Genomic DNA, 18,129 nt, shown 5'->3' on the forward strand with positions numbered 1-18,129 from the left:
TTCACTCTGCGATCCTCAATGGTCATCATCACACACGTCCTGGCCCAACTGGCTCTTAAACCAGCATTGTTGTAGACAGTGACCCTCCGGATTTGTACTGGTCTTCTTTGGTTTGGTTTTGTCCTCCTCAGCCCATGCAAGGCTGCAGCAACACCTACATTCAGGTTTCAGTTATCAGACAATCATCAGTGACCGGCTGAGGTCTTCTCTTCAAATGTTGGGAGACAAGGCTCACGGTAAGTGTGTCTGTTATTACACAGTCCGTGTTCTGCCTTCACAGCATGTCGGTGACAGGTAGGACATTTTTCATCTCGTCGAGAAACCTATTTAAAACCCCAAATTCCTGTTTACAATTACTCAGGTACACCCGCTGATCCGCAACCTGTTGTTCAATAACTGAGATTAATAATTGTCTGATAAGGAAATTACAGTAAATCTTATTGCCAAACGCATTTTTAGCCGCATTGTAGAACGGCAGTTAATCGAAAAAACAACCCAACTTAACGAAGGTTTATTAAAGAAAAAAAAAAGATAACAAATTCTAAAATAAAATAGAGAATAAAAATATATAATAATAAGTACCAAAGTAATTCGACTTAAATCGTTATGATTGTGTCTACTACAATAAAACCTCTTGAAATCCCAGTTGCGTATTGAAATTACAAAAAACAACATTAAAAAATAAAAACAAAAAAGCTTGATCATTTAAGAATGTAAAAAAACACGTGCACACAGTAATACTAATACTACTACTACTGCTAATAATAATACCAATAATAATAATAATAATAATAATAATAATAATAATAATAATAATAATAATAATAGTAGTAATGGAGTTTGTCTTCTGATATCTACATACACACCTGTGTGTTGCTGATGGCGCTGGCGCCACTCTTTCATCCTCCAACAACCCGCGAGACCCCCTGCCTCCGGGACCGCTTCACGCGCGCCTGGAGCTCCGCTCCGCGGCCTGCGCATGTGCCGCTGCAGCTCACCTTCTCCCTGTTATTCAGTTCAGCTGAACCCAGCTCTGTGTTTGATCACATCTTAATCCGCGCACGGGATAACGCACCGGGTGAGTGATTCATTCGTTTTATACTCAGCGATGAAGGCTGCCTCTGTCACCAGTGAGGTCGGTGCCTGGAGTTGTCGCACATCGGCAGCATCCACTTCCTTCGCGAGAAGAGTCTAGAAATAAAACGATGAATCAAATAAATAATAATGTTCTAATTCGGTAGCGGTAAAAACCATCTGAATTCATGTTAGCCATATTTTAGATTCAAAAACAGACACACAGCAACAACCTGTTACCCTGTGAAATCTGATCTGTGGCTGTTGCGAGTTGGATTTTAAGCTGCTGCCCCAGCAAGAAGAAACTTTTAGTGTCAGTCTCTTAAAGGATATTTTGCCACCAGTAACCTCCAGACTTTCTGTGCAACATCTACAGAATTAAATGATAGAAAAAATAGTTTGCAGCACTACAAGACACGTCAAAAAGGCTGGCAAGCACAAGAACGTGTGTAAATGTGTTTTTTAAACAGAACTCTTACTTTACATTGCATTATTTAAACCTCTGACTCTGTGTCAGGGCGCGGACAGGACACACACACACACACACACACACACACACACACACACACTTAAACACACCTCATCCTCAGCAAATTCAGTGAAGCCGGGAGAAATCAGTATTTTCAGTCAGGGCCCCGTTACGCACAGCGGACAAGGACCTATCCAAATACACACAATATTTAAAACGGCCCAAGAGCTCAATTTAGCCTAACAGACTTTGGAGGTAAGAATATCAGTGTAACATGACTCAACTCATGCTGTGTTGTCCACTTGCATTAAGCTCCGCGCTAGCGTTCGTTGACCATGATCGGCGTTATTTTAATAGAAGTTATTCAGTATTACTTATTATTTCTCAAAACTTCAATACGCTTATTATTATTATTATTATTATTATTATTATTATTATTATTATTATTTGCGTCTGTGCGTGTCTGCAACTTGACCCTCTTCCAGCAGGGGGTGCTGCAGCACCCGTACTTCCCGCGTACGGAGCGGGTTCAAGCTAATGGATATGATATGATTAAAAGGGGTATTAAGAGAGAGAAACTCACTGCATTTATGTCGGTATTGGTATTAGTTTGAGTGGATGAACCAGTGGAGACCATAGGTTATAGGCTACAAACTCCTCCTCCTTTTATTTTTTCAGTTCTTTCTATTTACAGGCTATGGAAATTTTTATCATCCCACCCATACAACATCACATCTAAAGATGCCTGTGCAAATATTTGCTACATTCATAATGCACAACTGTTGGAATTTTCCTGAAAAAAACACAGAAAATATCCTCTACCAAAAAACACAAGGTCAATTAAATCAGTTACATTTAGAGAAATATATATATATAAGGTGTATGCATGTTTTGGGCAACGTGGATGAACTTTAATTTTTAACTCCATAAACAGGATTTTATTTTGGCCTTATTATAGCAAGCATCTCTTCATTTTGAAATGTCCAATATATATACCACTTATTAACAAATATGTTATATAAATATAATAATCAAAATTTCGATCGAATAAATTCAAGAATAAATTAACTCTTTTCATGGAAGGTCGAGGGCATTTTTGTAAAGTTTATTCAAAAACGATTTCTTATTTTCTTTGCCTTAAGTCATTTTTAAATTCATTAAATTACGTCAAAGGAGAAAAAATGCAACACGGCAGCACTGAAACTATTTCAAAAAGATTTAGATGCATTCAAGTAAAGACACGTGACCAAGTATTCTGGGTTAAAAAGAAAAAAAAGTCAGCATGTTATTGCCGACACAAAATTGTGCATGTGATATTTGCATTGTAGGCTCAGTGTGCCACGTTGTCTGAGGTGGATGCCTGTATGCGGTGGTGTGTGTGTGTGTGTGTGTGTGTGTGTGTGTGTTTGCGCGCGCGCAGGTGTGACTTTGAAGGTTATGGAATACACATATGATGATGACCTGGAAGAGCTGTGTCCTGTGTGCGGAGACAAAGTGTCTGGATACCACTACGGTCTGCTCACCTGCGAGAGCTGCAAGGTAACAGCACGCCGGCACGCGGGGGGGGGGGGGGGGGGGGGGGGGGGGGGGGGGGCTGAGTGACATCTAACGAAGCCAATTCATTAGCTCCTGACAGTCGAATACACCAAAACCTGTTTAAACTGACCGTTTTAATAAGAGATCACACAAAGCTGTTCAAAGTGAACCTCTCCCGGATCGATTTAAATATTCTGCCATTTAAATATTTACTGGATTTAAACCATGAGTGTAAAATAGAAACGTGTAACATGACATTTACCCGCTTTACCTGCAGAAATATTTAGCAATAAATAAGAATATAAATAAGATAGATTTTGCAATACATACCATATTAATCTCAAAGTCCTTTTCAGCTGCGGCGTTTTATTTTTTATTTGCATAAAATCGCGTGCTAAAATAGCACATCCTCTCAATCCGCTGTGTTGTCCGCTGTTTCTGAGATGTCATCTGTCTCTCAGGGCTTCTTCAAGAGGACAGTGCAGAACAACAAGAGGTACACATGTGCGGAGAACCAGGAGTGTAAAATAGACAAAACTCAGAGGAAGAGATGTCCTTTCTGTCGCTTCCAGAAGTGCCTCAGCGTCGGGATGCGGCTAGAAGGTACAGTTCACTGTGAGCAGACAGAGGAGCTCCTCTTTTCCCAACATCAGCAGTGTTAGCACTATATGCTATTAGTATTTCTGTCATAGAAATGAAAAACAGTTAGTACTTGTATTCCATTTCCATTGTCTGTTATTGTGTATGTGGTATTTATGGTATTTCAAAATAATTGTATACTTTTTCTCATGTTAAAACCCTTTAAATATTTCTTGATTTGTGGCTCTCATGTTGTTTCCTAGACACATGGGATGGGATTAATTCCCAGACAGCAATGCAGGAAAGCACCTGCTTCCGTAGCAGAAAAAGGACACATTCTTGACTTACTGATAAAACCCCAGAGACTCCCCTGTTTTAAATCAAAAGCTCTATTTAGACTACAAGAAGGAGTAGAGCTGCACAGACTCTGGGGATTCTTCTCAGCCCTAAAAAGGGAAGCGAAAAATGACCAGCATGTCTGTTATTTATTCTGTAGGAATATTTGGGGATACTGGTGATTTTACTCTGATACTGTTCAGTGCTCATCAACGACCTCTGCAAAGGGGAGAGTTCAGTAGAGAAAGTGTTACATTTGGAAATGTGTTTTTTCACCCATTGTCTCTTGTGTGACAGCGGTGCGCGCAGACCGCATGCGTGGGGGGAGGAATAAATTTGGCCCCATGTACAAGAGAGACAGGGCCTTGAAGCAGCAGAAGAAGGCTTTGATACGATCCAACGGCTTCAAGCTGGAGAGCGCAGCTCCTCCACCGGCCTCTCCTCTGCAGACTGACTATGGCTTCACCGGCACCCTGCACAGCCTGCCCACCATCTCCAAAAGCCTGCTCCCCTCCACCCCGAGCTCCATCACCCCTACAGACTACGAGGCCAACCTCTATGGACCCCCATCCCTGGGCATGGCCATGCAGTCCCATGTGCCCCTCACCACTCAGTACCAGTACACAGCTTTCCCCGGCAGGGCGATTAAAGCAGAGTGTCCCGACTACACCAGCTCCCCTGAGTCTCTGACCGGATACCCCTACCCAGACATGTACCCCTCAGCCTCACCGCAGCCACCCAGCCTGCCGCCGCTGGTGCTGGAGCTGCTGCGCTGCGATCCAGACGAGCTGGTGGTGCAGAATAAGATTGTTGCTCACCTGCAGCAGGAGCAGAGCGGTCGGGGCCGGCTGGACAAGCCCACCACCTTCAGCCTAATGTGTCGCATGGCAGACCAGACTCTCTTCTCCATAGTGGAGTGGGCCCGGAGCTGCATCTTCTTCAAGGAGCTCAGGGTAAGTCCCAATCCCTTTGTTCTGTCCTCATGCTGACACATGCATGCACCCACTCCTGATGGTGGAGAATAATGTCACATTTTCCAGCTGCACTCCACAATTTCTGTCCTATATTTGTGGAACTACAACAAAACTACATTTCTGTCAAATAAGAATGTGTCTGCACCCAGATATGCATCCATGAAAAAATAATTAGCGTTGCTCATAAATGATGCCCTTTACAGAGACAATAGTTGGAAAAAGGGTACAAAAGGATAAAATGCTGCCCTGGAAGATGAGGGGAATACAGCCCCGCAGGAGCTGTGCACTGATTTTAAATGATAAACTCTCCTTTTATGGCACAATTGTGCCTGCTCGCCTTGAGATGTCAGTGGTCCTGATTTCAGTTCTAAAAAGAGACAAAACATTATAAATCGTGGAATGCCACATTCTGTGTCTCTCCCTGAGCCCGTCTGGTCAGACTAGAACAGAACAGGTCCAAACTGGTCTGAACTGGCATGAGGTCCATATCACAAATTCTACCACTAGCTGCACCTGCTTGCTGAACACCTTCTGCCATGAAACATAGAAAATTAACAAGCTACTGAACAGAAAAATAAACATTAATATCTCAAATTGTTTAAATATATGAAATTTGGATGAATCCACCAATATTAGATTTTTTTTCAATTTACACTTCTTATAAAAAGTTGCCAATCAGTAAAGATAATTGTCTGTTGTTTTGAAAGCGCAGCTATGTGTTAATGAGAACAGCTAATTTTTTGTTTGCCATTGTCAATTTCAAAAAAGATAAATCACAATAATAGCTATTATCTTTAGCAAGGACATGTCGCCCTGTTCTTCCTTTTTTTTCCTTTTTTCTGCTTCCTATACACAACTTAATAGCACCAAAATAAGAAGAGCATAGTGCCATGCATTTGCTTTGCTAAAAAGGAATAAGACATGTTGTTTTTAAGGCTAGGTGGCTTGTTGTAGGGCCATTTTTGCACAGTTCACAGGCTTAGATTCATTTTCAGTATGAAATCTACATGAACATAATCAAAACTGATGACAGAGACTCATACATGCACAGACCACTCACAGTGGCCACTTTAGCAGACCAAACAACAGCTGGCAACAGCTGACATTTGTATGTTATGAACATTGACTTGCAGAAACTACAAACCTGCTTGAGGTCATTAATATCTCAATGTTTATGCTCACTGTGATGGATGAAGTCCTTTTTTGAGATTCTGGCAATGACTAGAGGCAGGAAGGGTAAAAATCTGATCTGCTTGATAAAAAATGTAGAGCACACGTTCATTGAACTAACACATGCACAAACATTAGAATAGCCCTTATTTACTGTATGAAAATATGCAAAAAAAAAAAAAAAAAAAAAGAATGAAGCTTTAAGTAGTGACTGCATCACATATTGTTACATTTTTTTTTACATCATATTCATTTTACATGCCTGATGTGGGTAACATGCTCTGGTGTTCAGTATCAACACATGAGCACACACTGTATTCAATAATATTTAATAGAAATGTACAAAAAAAGAGATGTTTGCATTTTCTTGCTTATTTCTATTCATGGAAACTGTTGCTTTATGTAATGTTACAGTTACAAGTCAGCATAATCTTTAATGAATATAGTACGCTGTAAAAAGTTACCATAATGAGGACTGAGTCACAAGTGTTTTAGCCATGCGGTGGAGTAAGGATAATTGTTCCTGGCTGGTGTTCCCTGGAGACTTACCCTAACCCCAACCTAACCACTACTTGCCTCAACCTTAACCCTCAACCTTAACCTAAGTCTTTGCCCTAAAATGATTCTCATGATTTACACTATAAGGACATGTTACACAATGTGACTGCGTGAACAGATTTATGTTCCCACAACATGAGTAATACATGCCACACACACACACTCACCCACCCCTCTGGGGATAATGATTGGACATACATCAGCGTTGCCCTCCATCATCTCCAGCACAGTGAGACGGTGCTGTGTCGGACAGTTTCGATGATTTAGAAACACAGTCAAATTGAAGTGCTGGAGAAATCAATGCTGTTGTTGTGGTTAACTGGTTAACTGTGCTGCTGCTGATAATATGACTGAATACACCGACTGCTCCAAATGGAAACGGAGGATTATAATTCTTTTTCTGACAAATCAGGCCGGTTACACAACAATGAATAAAATTTTACCTTTCCCTGCGAGTCACGTTATGACCTGTGCTGACAAACAAACGTCTTTCAGCAAGCCATGGTCAAACTGATTCAACCATTTAAACAGATTAGCAACAAAAGGTCGATTCTGGCCTTGGTGAGATTAGGTGAGATTCCTTCCCGTCTTTTGATCAAATACAGTTCATTTACTCTGGTACATGCAGAGCAGGTCTGCTCCTTCCCTGCTTCACACTTATTCACTTGTTTCTGTTCATTCCTGGGACGACCACAGGCTTGAACATGTGGTCACCAAGAGCGACATAGCCTTCTACAGCTGGTTACTCGGTTAATGCTCAAATTGTTCAGGTTTTAGCAGGCCTCTTAGCGCCTGGGATATTGATTTAGCTGAGCAGAACCTGATCAACAGAGCTGGATCTCTTATCGATGTTTCAAAATTCCTGAAGCGTGTGTAAAGCTTTGTCTTGTTTCTGTCTGTTTGGATTCTCTGTTTGCACCAAAAAGGCAACAGAGTGAAGCAGACGTGTCTTTGTACGAACTGCATCATGGACTTTTACAATAAATCATGTTTTGGGGCAACTGGCTGAATGTTGCACAGTACAACACTCATCCTCTATGAGCCTTGCACTACACTCTGAATGTTTTGGAACCAGGCCTGCTTCAGAGAGGCCAACATTGCTGCATAAATGATTTTATTTATATCAGTGTTCTGGTGTTCACTATTCTTTTGTTAACACGTATGGGCTTCAGCTGAGTGAGAGTGAATGACCAAATAATAACAATGATGTTAAATCACATGATTTACAACAGTCTACAACAGTCTGAAAACATTATCCAGTTAAAAAGAGCCCCCTCCTCGAATGAATGAATAAATAATTAAATAAATAAACAACAACAACAAAACTCATTTTGTCATGCACCTTTATGGGCATCTAAACATGGAGTTAGTTTTGGTTTTATTTGTCCAGGTTTTGTGATATCTGTCTCCACCCCAGTAGACTGCAGGTGAATTTGGTTTGTAGCATTTAATAATTTCAACAGCAACATCTCTTTCCAGAAACCACATCACTGTCGCAAGCTATCAAACTTTGCTTCTTAAGTGAAAAAGAAAATCCTAAATTAAATTTAAGTTGACAGTGTGTTAGGTGGAGATGGAGAAATCTCAGCGATGGGTTGCACAGATTCTGGTCAAATACAACATACAACCACAACTCTTTGCATGCCCCGATCCTGTTCAAAGTATGGAAAAAAAAAATGTTTAATTTAATTAGATTGATTGTTTCTTGTGCACAAACCCTTTTAATGACTTATTAAGAGTGTGGCATTAAAGGCAGCAGCCTTTCAAGCAGCTGTAATATGGTCCTTCATACAACATCACTAATACACCAGTAATAACAATAATAATGTGATGCACCACAATATCTCTTACAGCTGATTTCACAACATTTCATCTTCTCTCAATGTCCAAATATCAAAGCCACACTATGAAAATGACGAAAATTAATGACTGAATTCTTGGTTCCTCAGAACATTGAAGAACATTGCTTGTTTTGTACCTTCTGTTTCTCAGAAACAAAGGCCACATTGTGGTGCTGATGAAATTTGTTGCATCTTCTCAGACTTACAACAGCAGCCTCTAACTGCCTGTGCTAGAGGCTGAAATGCTCCTCGGCATTGATGATGCAGGACTGAAGCACGAAGGCTGCTCAAATTTCATATCATGGAGTTGTTACATAAAAACATAGATCTTAATAGCACATTGCTATTGAATCCACATAAAGGTCTGATACACCTGTCCACTTGTTTACAGATTATATTTACAGTAGGGATTTTACATTTGTTTTGGTCAAAAACAGCTACAGTATGAGGGAGTCCCTGTTTTCATTGTGGAAATCTTGTGCTGCACAGGAGGCGATGCATTAAAACACACCAGGAACTGCTTTTACATGTGTGTTACAGCCTTGTCATCATGTTTAAAAATGAGTTTGGACTTTTTGTTATTTTCATTTTGTCATCTGCAGTATAGTTGCAACACTTATGATAGGGAGTGTAACACAAAATGTAGTCTCATTGTGTCCCTTAATCCTCTTAATACATTCATTCTTACACATGGACAAATGACTGAACCAAAACCTAAACCCATGCAACAGCTGTTTGTGTACGCACTCTTTTCTCAACCCACCGTACAGTCACGGAAAAAATTCTATAAAACTGTGACTGTGATCAAGTCTTTATCACGCCATATATGTCAGACCAACCCTGCTGTTTTGAAATTATTCTTGCTGCTAATTTGTTTTGAATGTTATGTTTAGAGGGACACAGAACTGCTGCCAAGACTTGCATTCAACTAAGTCCACCATCTTTCCCTAACCTTAATCAAGACCATGTGAACTATAAACATAACCACAATAAATGAAAATTAAAATTCTGTAGCTGCTACGAACAGCCATTATATTGTAAGGGTAGAAAGTGCAGGAAAGAAATAAAGCATATGTTTTGCAGATAAGTTCTGTAAGACTTAGCAGAGACGGTCATTCATCTCTTTCCTCATTATGCTGTTGCAAATTACTATCTGTAAGTGTAGTTTCTGAGAGACATAGCTGGTTAGTCATAAAAATCTGTTCAACTATTGAGCCAGTTTTAATTTACTTATGACTCTAATCAGGTAAACATTTCACACTGTAGTTTCAGACTTGATGATTTCATTGTCCATTGGGAGTTATTTCACACACTTAAAAGCAAAAAAAGGTGACAATTTGTGTGTGCATTTAGCATTGTCACATGCCAGAAATAAACATCAAGATGTCGGTTTGTTCCCTCAGAGGTACGCAAAATGTTGCAGTATTTGTCCCTCTTTATTTCAAAATAAAGTCATCTTTTCATTTGTTTTAATGCTTGTATCATCAAATCAATCCCTGCTAGGAAAACACAGGCAGGCTGTGGCAGCATATTGTGAAAAAGGTCGCATCTGCATTTAACTGGTTTTTCACTTTTTTTGTAATGTGACACTTTTTCTCACGAAAACAACTGTGCAGCCTCCTCAGAAGCTCCTGTTATGCACATCTAAAAAATTTCTGTTGATAGCTGGAACATTTTTTTGCACCGTGGACAGCCATCATGGACGGCGAGTACAAAGCTGTGCATATTTTGCAAAGAAAGCCTCCTGCAGAAAGAGCTGTTTCCCTGGGCTGATAATTACATTCCATGCAGACGATAACGGGAAAATGTCTGCTCTCCACTGCGCCTCTGCACTCGGCTTGTCTACATTGTAGTAATATTGCAAGCAGAATGGAAGCCATTGATTGCTGCAGTTCCCCAGAGGTGGCCTTTGTCATGTTTTGTGTTTGACCTTCCATTCACCTGTTGAACATGGAAGACGTGGCTGAGGAAATGCACACAATAAACATCATAAATGTTCAGCCACTAGAGTTTTGCCCAGAAATAGATGTAATAGATATCTACTCCGGACAACAAAATAGAGATGCACTACTTGAAAATGAAGAAACAGTTGAAAATTGGCACTTTTTAAAGGACTCAAGGGATACCTTGCAACATGTTGATATTTTTCTTCTGTATCTAAGATATAAATTCATCCTTTATCTTTCCCAGTATCATCTAACATTGTATGGATTAGCAGTTAGTGAAGATAAGCGTGGATTGGCTGAATGGAAACTGTCTATAGATTGAGGGCGGTGCCTGTGAGCTTGCGGTTATGCATCACTGTTGGGTGTTCTCCTGTTTGTATTTCTTCGGCTCATCTGAGCAGGTTGTTAATGAGGTGCAACACAGGTGAACTTTGTTATGAATCTGTTTATGTATTGCTTAGTTTTCCAATAGTTTGTCCGCAGGATACCAGAGTATGTTGTTTGTTTGTGTATTAGACTATTTAAAACATTTCACTATTGCTCTGCAGTGCTTCATCTCCAAACATTGTCTCTGGTTCTGCTGATAGAGCCCGGTCTCACTCACAGAGCGCCACAGACCGGTACCTGTCAGCGTCTGTATGAGATGCACTGGGCCTTCAACTAACTAGTATATATACTTGGCTTGTTGGCTTGAACACTTCAGTGCTTTCTCTTGGCTTTTATCAGCAGCACCTCTGTTCTGCTGCCATCATACAACTCCAAAAAAAACAAAAAAAAAAAAAAAAGAGGCTGCTGCTTCCTCTACTGGCCAGCAGCAGAGTAAGCTACCAGATTAATGCTGCAGTGCATTGCCATTTCATCTCTGAATCACAATGAAAATGCGCTCTTTGGAGTTTCTGTGACAATCACAGAGATTTTTACTTCGCAGCTGTGAGATAAAATGTGGCTCTCACAGGTAAAACATCTCACTTGACTAGTATATAACCTGATGTACCAGTCTAACCCAGTCCCATGCTCAAACATGGACGGACAGAAACATTGAGAATCCATGTGGGAGATAAAATAAAGCCCCTCTCCCCACATTCAGCACATTCAGGGGGTTTTTCAGAGTGATTTTTTGGCCTCAGCAGAGTATCCAACTCCTCTTGGAGAGGAAGCGCAGGAGGTCGTCAAGACCTCTTGCTTCCTTAACCCTTTCCTTTATCACTGAGCACCCGTACCCCCACCACTACACCAGTCCAGAAGAGTGTGTGGCCAACAAGATTGGACCCTCTGCTCTGCGGCTGATATATAGTTTCATTCAGACTGACAGTAATTCTGTCAGCTCCGTGTCAGATGAATGTGTCTCTGGGCCTATTAGCAGCTGCGGCTGCAGAATTACTGACTGTCGTGTCCTTCGGTTTACAGACAATATTGCAGTTGCAAGGGGGGGGGGGGCTCAATCTGCACACACACACCCATCCTCCAGAGCAGAGCAGATGTGACTGGAAGAGGTGCGGGGGGGGGGGGGTCCGCAGGTTGCAGAGGTCTGAGACATAGCACACACACACACACACACACACACACACACACAGAATATCAGCAAGAATCGCTTCATTTCTCTTCACTCCTTGTTTTTTGTTATTTTTCATTTTGTCTGTTTTTGTCACATATCTCAGAGGGACTTGGCTCAGGATTAATAGCATGACAGCAGGGTGGAGAGTGTTTTTTATTCAATTAAACCGGAAACAAATTTAATGACCAAGTGAGTTTACAGTGAAGGAGTTCAGCCATGTGAGATGTTTCCATTGACCACAATAAATACAACATCACAAAGTATGCAATTGAAAAATACGTTTAAAATGAGGATATTGATTTCTTCCATACAATATGAACATAGAGGCTGTGGGAGACAGCAACAGAAGGATCATTGGGACTATCTGCAAGTATCAAAGAATATTGATTTTCACTAAACAACAAAGAAAAAAAGAAATATATATATGTGTGTGTGTGTGTGTGTGTGTGTGTGTTGAGTATGTTTGACTTCACAAAAGAGTGAACCTCAGACTGTTGACTTGCTTTAAGATAATATCTTTTTGTCTCTTTCTTAACCCTCCTCTCTCTCTGTCTGTGTGTGTGTGTTTCCTGAAGGTGGGAGATCAAATGAAGCTGCTCCATAACTGCTGGTCTGAACTTCTGGTCCTGGATCACATTTTCAGACAAGTGCAACATAGACAGGAAGACAGTATCCTGCTGGTGACCGGCCAGGAGGTAACAACTCCCTCACACAGCTTCCCATCAGCCCAGTGCACAGCCCGCTTCGTTTACTTGCACCAGGCTGCATTCAAAGTGCGGTTAAAGAGAGGCTCTTTTTGAAATCTTTCGACTGTTGTTCCAGAACAGAGTGCCCTGTTTGTTGTGTTTGCTTGATCTAACAAATGGACCAAAATGAAGTAAATGAATGAAAAAGTTGAGAATCTTTTTTAAATCAGTGTACAGTCATTTGTAAGGCTCAGGGGTTGTTAGCAATGCTTCTGTGTTTAGACTGAAGCCTCTGATCGTCCATGTTTTGCAGCAAAACTCAAAATATCTCAAAGGTGGCTATTTTCATTCTAAAACTGCATGTTCAGTATATATAATGTTTCCCCCAGAGCTGTGGATTTTTTCAGCCTTTGAAACAGATGAAAGTAAAATTCTTTTACAGTTAGTATCTCTGCAAGGCATGGTGACCCACCACACCTATTCTGTGGAAGGATCTCTGGAATGAAGAACTGTTCAATCAAATGTTCATGAGGAGACTCTATTATGTGAGAGGTGGACTGACAGTGAAAGACATGTCATATGCTGACCTACATACTGTATCAGCATATCAGTTTTAAATTGGAGAAGCCTTCCTGGAGCTGAATGAGGTAAACTGATTCCTGAAGACAATTATTTAAAAAACATAATGTCAGTTTTAAATAGGTTAAACATGTTAAATAGGTTAATAAAAAGGGGATTTTGCTGAAGTCCTCATGAATATAATTAGGAAAACATTATGTGTGCCAATGTGGATGACAGGCACCAACAAATCTCTGTGTCCACTGATTGGTGCTCATGGAATTTGACATTTGGTTGGGAAAATGTAACACTAAAGCACATCATTATTAAGAACCTTACAGTGAGTCCACCATACAGCAGACCTGGGGGTCACGTGGTATTCCACCACTGAAAAACTGCACAGAGAGCGGAGGAACGGGAACACTAGAAAAGTGCTGTTACTACCTCGCCATACACACAGCTTACATATGACCTCACTCTGAGCTGCTTGTGTGAACTGTTCACGTACTGTAAAATACTTATAATCATCATGTAATACATTTCAGTTAACATCATATAAAATACATTTTTATAAAACAATTATTCATTTATACAAATCAGTTGTATAGAACTGATCAGTTGTATACAATGAGGGACAATGTACCTCATTGTATAGAGGATAGACAGTATTGAGGTACAGAAATGTTCTGTTGTTTTCTGTTTAGAAGACTATATTTATATGTATATTTAAATTTTAAAGTGCTTCATTTGAGAGTCTCATGAATTTAAGAGAAGACAGTTAGAAAACTAACCAGTAGCCTATGTTTTCAGGTCGAGCTGTCCTTCATCCTGTCCCAAGCTGAGACGACTCTGTCCAGTCTGGTGCAGAGGGGTCAGGAGCTGGTGGCGAGGCTGCGGGCCCTGCAGGTGGACCGCAGAGAGATTGCCTGTCTGAAATTCCTCCTGCTGTTTAATCCCAGTGAGTCAGCCTCATGTTTGTGCTTCATCACTGTGATGTATGTGCAGATGGTGCAACAATGACTTAGTCAGTGATCGTCATCTGGCAAAAATGAAATGTTATGAAAGATGCTATCAGTATAGTGGACATCTATTGAGGTTTTTCAGGCTAAAACAGCTCAAACTGGAAAAACAGTATGAATATTTCATATAGGCACACAGTACAGAGTCGCTTCCTTTCAAACATTCGTATTTTAAGTAAGAGTGAATCATCTTTGATTGACCTATCTTCAAAAAAATGTTTCTAAAGGCTTGAGCTTACATTTGCAGCCTGTAGATTGTGTGTTTTCAGAAGAATAGCAGGTTTGGATGTAAAATTCAATCAACTTCTTGGGGCTGCAGGGCCATACTGATGCTGAGCTTTGGCGGAATTTGAATAGCAACACTGACATTTTAATGAAAAAAAATGTCACAATTGCAAATTATCTGCAGTACCTATTTATCTGTAAGGTTACAAGCGTCTTCCAAACCGGCCTTTTTCCTCCAATAAATTCACTTAATTAAATTTCTAGGGTTGACAAAAGCCAATATTAACAAAGACATCCTCCTCCATTGTCCACTAATGGCATTCAAAGGAAGCGTAATGGATGGGTCTGTCATTCGATGGCAGGGCCAACATTCATGTAGTGGCTTGTGCAGATGGAGAGAGCATAGATGTGGCTTGCCCAGATTCCCAGAAGTGTTTGCTGTTTAGCGCTAGCAAAGCGGGGAACAAAGAGCTTTTCAATGGTGAGAGCACTTGTCATAGGTAGAAAATATTTGCTGTCTTTGCCTGTGGCTTCTTCGCTCGCGCGCTCCCTCATCTTCAGAGTCAGGTTTGTCGGGGGTCATTTAATTGCCCTAAAGCAGTTTGAAAAGATGATTCAGAACATTGATTCAAAACATTTAATTACTGTGTGAATGGATTTTCTAAGATGGGCTCAGCTGATGCTGAATGCCGGTCTACCAGAGAGCTTGGCTATTGTTTCACACACGCACACTCATATGTACACACACACACACACACACACGCACACACACACACACACACACACACACAGACACACACACACACATACACACAGACAGACACATACACAAACACACATACACAGAGGTACGCCCTGCATGCACTCACAACATATATATAAAATCGAGTAGCCAGGATTTATGCCATAAATGAAAGCAGCTTTATTCTCTGACATAGAGCTTAAATATTCACTTATATAATGTTAAAATACCAACATACTGAAACAAATCAAAAGAATTTCTCTGAATGAAAATGGTCAAATGTTATATTGAATATTGGCTTTGAGCAGCTTGAGTGCAAATACATTATCTGCAAAAGCCTTCAAAAACCAAAACCTTCCAAAAGGCCAAAGGTTTCCAACCAAATGCGCACTTTTAATGAAAATCTGCAAATAAAACAGGAACCCTCTTGAAAATGATCCGAAATCAAGGTCCACTTTCCAGCCTTTTTCCTTTCAGCAGCACCTCACAGTCCACACCACAGTATGGAGTTTGCTGAGTTGTCTTGGAGATGGCTCAGTTGTTAAAGCTGGACTTGGTAAAGTTGGAGAAAGCAGCAAGAGTTATCTAGATTTTAAAGTGGGCAACCAAGTCAACGGGAGATCTGCGGGAGGAGCAGTGACACATGAATTTCTGTATCCAACAACTACTAAAATAAACTACTGGTTTAGATTCCACAATCATATAAAATGGCTAAATAGCTGTCATGAACGTGCCTTTCAGCCTGAATCGGGCGCCTGGCCTGGCAGCTCCTGCTCGCTGCTGTGGGCGTGTGCTTTGTGTTACTGCTTTAGCTGCTGACAGCCTATTGGCTCAGGCGCTGTGCGCTGGAACAAAGCGCATCACTGTCATCACTAACAGAAGCCGACTACCTCATGCCTCATTCTCATGTCAGAAAACACCTAACATTATCATAATGAATGAGCATGGCTGTCGGTGCTAGCATGTTAGCATTGAGAAAGTCTGGCTGCACTTTCTTAACAGCTGCACTTAACTTTTCTGTTTCTTTGTCATACCAATTTATTAAAACGGTTGTTGTGGAAATGAGTATCTGCACAACCCTGAAAGGCATCTAAACCTAAATCTTCTCTTTGTTAAAATGCCATACTTACTGTGAAATACACAGAACTCCACTCGTTCAAGGAATTTCATAATATGCATTAAAGCAGCTTGATGGAAAGCACAATTTAGATCTATGAAACAGGACATATCTGTGATAAAGTGACACCACATCTTGTGTCCTGCTCCTTAATCTTTTCAACGATGCAGATCTTTAGCCTCTTTAAATCCAGTTTTACCCTTTTCCCCTCCAAATAAGATTTAAGTTTGGAAAAATGATCTCAAATTCTGGCATGATCACTGGAGTCCAAAATAAACTTCTGTGGGACTGAACAGTGTTAGGATGCACAGCATGAGTTTTAAGGGTTGTGATGTTTAAGGGATTTATATACTGCTACATCAACAGCCTGACGCTGCCACGTCAGCAGGTTCATATTTCCACTCACTGAGTGCATGTTTATTCTGTGTTTGTGTGTGCGTGCAGATGTGAAGCTGCTGGAGGACCAGGCTTTTGTGGAGGGCGTCCAGGAGCAGGTGAATGGGGCTCTGCTGGAGTACACCCTGTCCACCTACCCACAGTTCCAGGAGAAGTTCAGCCAGCTGGTGGTGCGGCTGCCGGAGCTGCGTTCCCTCAGCACGCAGGCAGAGGACTACCTGTGCTACAAGCATCTGAGCGGAGAGGTGCCCTGCAACAACCTGCTCATCGAGATGCTGCACGCCAAGCGAGCGTGCGTGTGAGGGACGCACGCGGGGTGCGCCGCCGTCGTGTGTTATTTCTCTCGGTGAGACTGAGTGTGTGTGTGGGAGGGCAAGTGTGAGCGAGATGAAAAAAATCCAATGGAGATAGACAGGTTCATATTGTGATCTTCATGAGGGCTTTGTTTGAGGTAGAGAGGAGAGAATGCTCGTTGAGTTTGGAATTATAAAGCTCCATCTGTATTCAGGCTAAATTTAAGATTTTGAATGCTCATGTTTCGTAACCTGCAGAGCGACATTAATGTGACCTTTATAAACTGGATTTTCTACCCTGCTTTCAAAAATCTAAAGTTAGATCTGCCTGTAGGGTTACATGATGTCCTCTCTGAATAAATATTACAAGAATCCAACATCGCTGAAAAGATTTTCTACATCTGACAGAGCTGCCCAGCAAACATTTAGACTCAGAGGAAGAGGCTCCGGCCTGCACCAGTACCGAGCAGTTACTACCTGCGTCATTTTGAAACATCCACACCTGAACATCTTTTGGATGTCACTGTAAACACTTTCCAACGTCACTTCGACAGGAATTTTATTGTGAGATGTAGTGCTGGATAGCCTGATGTTTCACTGTCACTGAGTGCTTGCTGGGTTAGCTGATGTGCACTTTTTATGGCAGATTTTGTAGCCTCGTTTCAGAAATTGAATTTTAGTACTAAAAATGAGCTATTTTTAATCCAGAGGTCAGATGCAACTTTATGATTCCAAGGTCACCAACACTGTTCCGACAGTAGATTATTATTATTATTGTTTTTTAGATGAAGACAGACTTCAGGATAACATGTCACACTGTGGTCTCGTCAGCCTAGAATAGTACTACTCGTATCTCTGCACTCATTCTTTTCTTCACCAACCTTACAAAAAACCCAAATATGAAAGCTCTATGGGGTTCAATATAGTTTTGCTTTAATCTTTTTAGATGTTGATATTTTGATATATCAAAGCCAGACTTGTTAAGAATAATGTTATTATTATACTTATTCCATAATTCATCAAACCCCCTACCATGAAAACAGAAAACGAAAGGC

General features: G+C 40.9%; 1 protein-coding gene across 1 annotated transcript; it reads left to right on the forward strand.

The window, feature by feature from the left end:
- Positions 1 to 214: 214 nt before the first annotated feature.
- Positions 215 to 17,083, forward strand: LOC121606299 (steroidogenic factor 1-like). Its single transcript, XM_041936526.1, has 7 exons — positions 215 to 236; positions 2,964 to 3,082; positions 3,541 to 3,682; positions 4,292 to 4,947; positions 12,614 to 12,733; positions 14,093 to 14,240; positions 16,830 to 17,083. The coding sequence occupies exons 1-7, from the start codon at positions 215 to 217 to the stop codon at positions 17,081 to 17,083; spliced, it is 1,461 nt and encodes a 486-aa protein (XP_041792460.1).
- The last annotated feature ends 1,046 nt before the right edge of the window (positions 17,084 to 18,129 follow it).

Source organism: Chelmon rostratus, chromosome 5, assembly GCF_017976325.1.
Source record: "Chelmon rostratus isolate fCheRos1 chromosome 5, fCheRos1.pri, whole genome shotgun sequence".
Taxonomy (NCBI): domain Eukaryota; kingdom Metazoa; phylum Chordata; class Actinopteri; order Chaetodontiformes; family Chaetodontidae; genus Chelmon; species Chelmon rostratus.

Coding starts and splice junctions, on each gene's coding strand:
- LOC121606299 (XM_041936526.1), top strand. CDS start 215: ATGTTGGGAGACAAGGCTCACG. Junction 3,683..4,291: donor CGTCGGGATGCGGCTAGAAG/GTACAGTTCACT, acceptor CTTGTGTGACAG/CGGTGCGCGCAGACCGCATG. Junction 12,734..14,092: donor TGCTGGTGACCGGCCAGGAG/GTAACAACTCCC, acceptor CTATGTTTTCAG/GTCGAGCTGTCCTTCATCCT.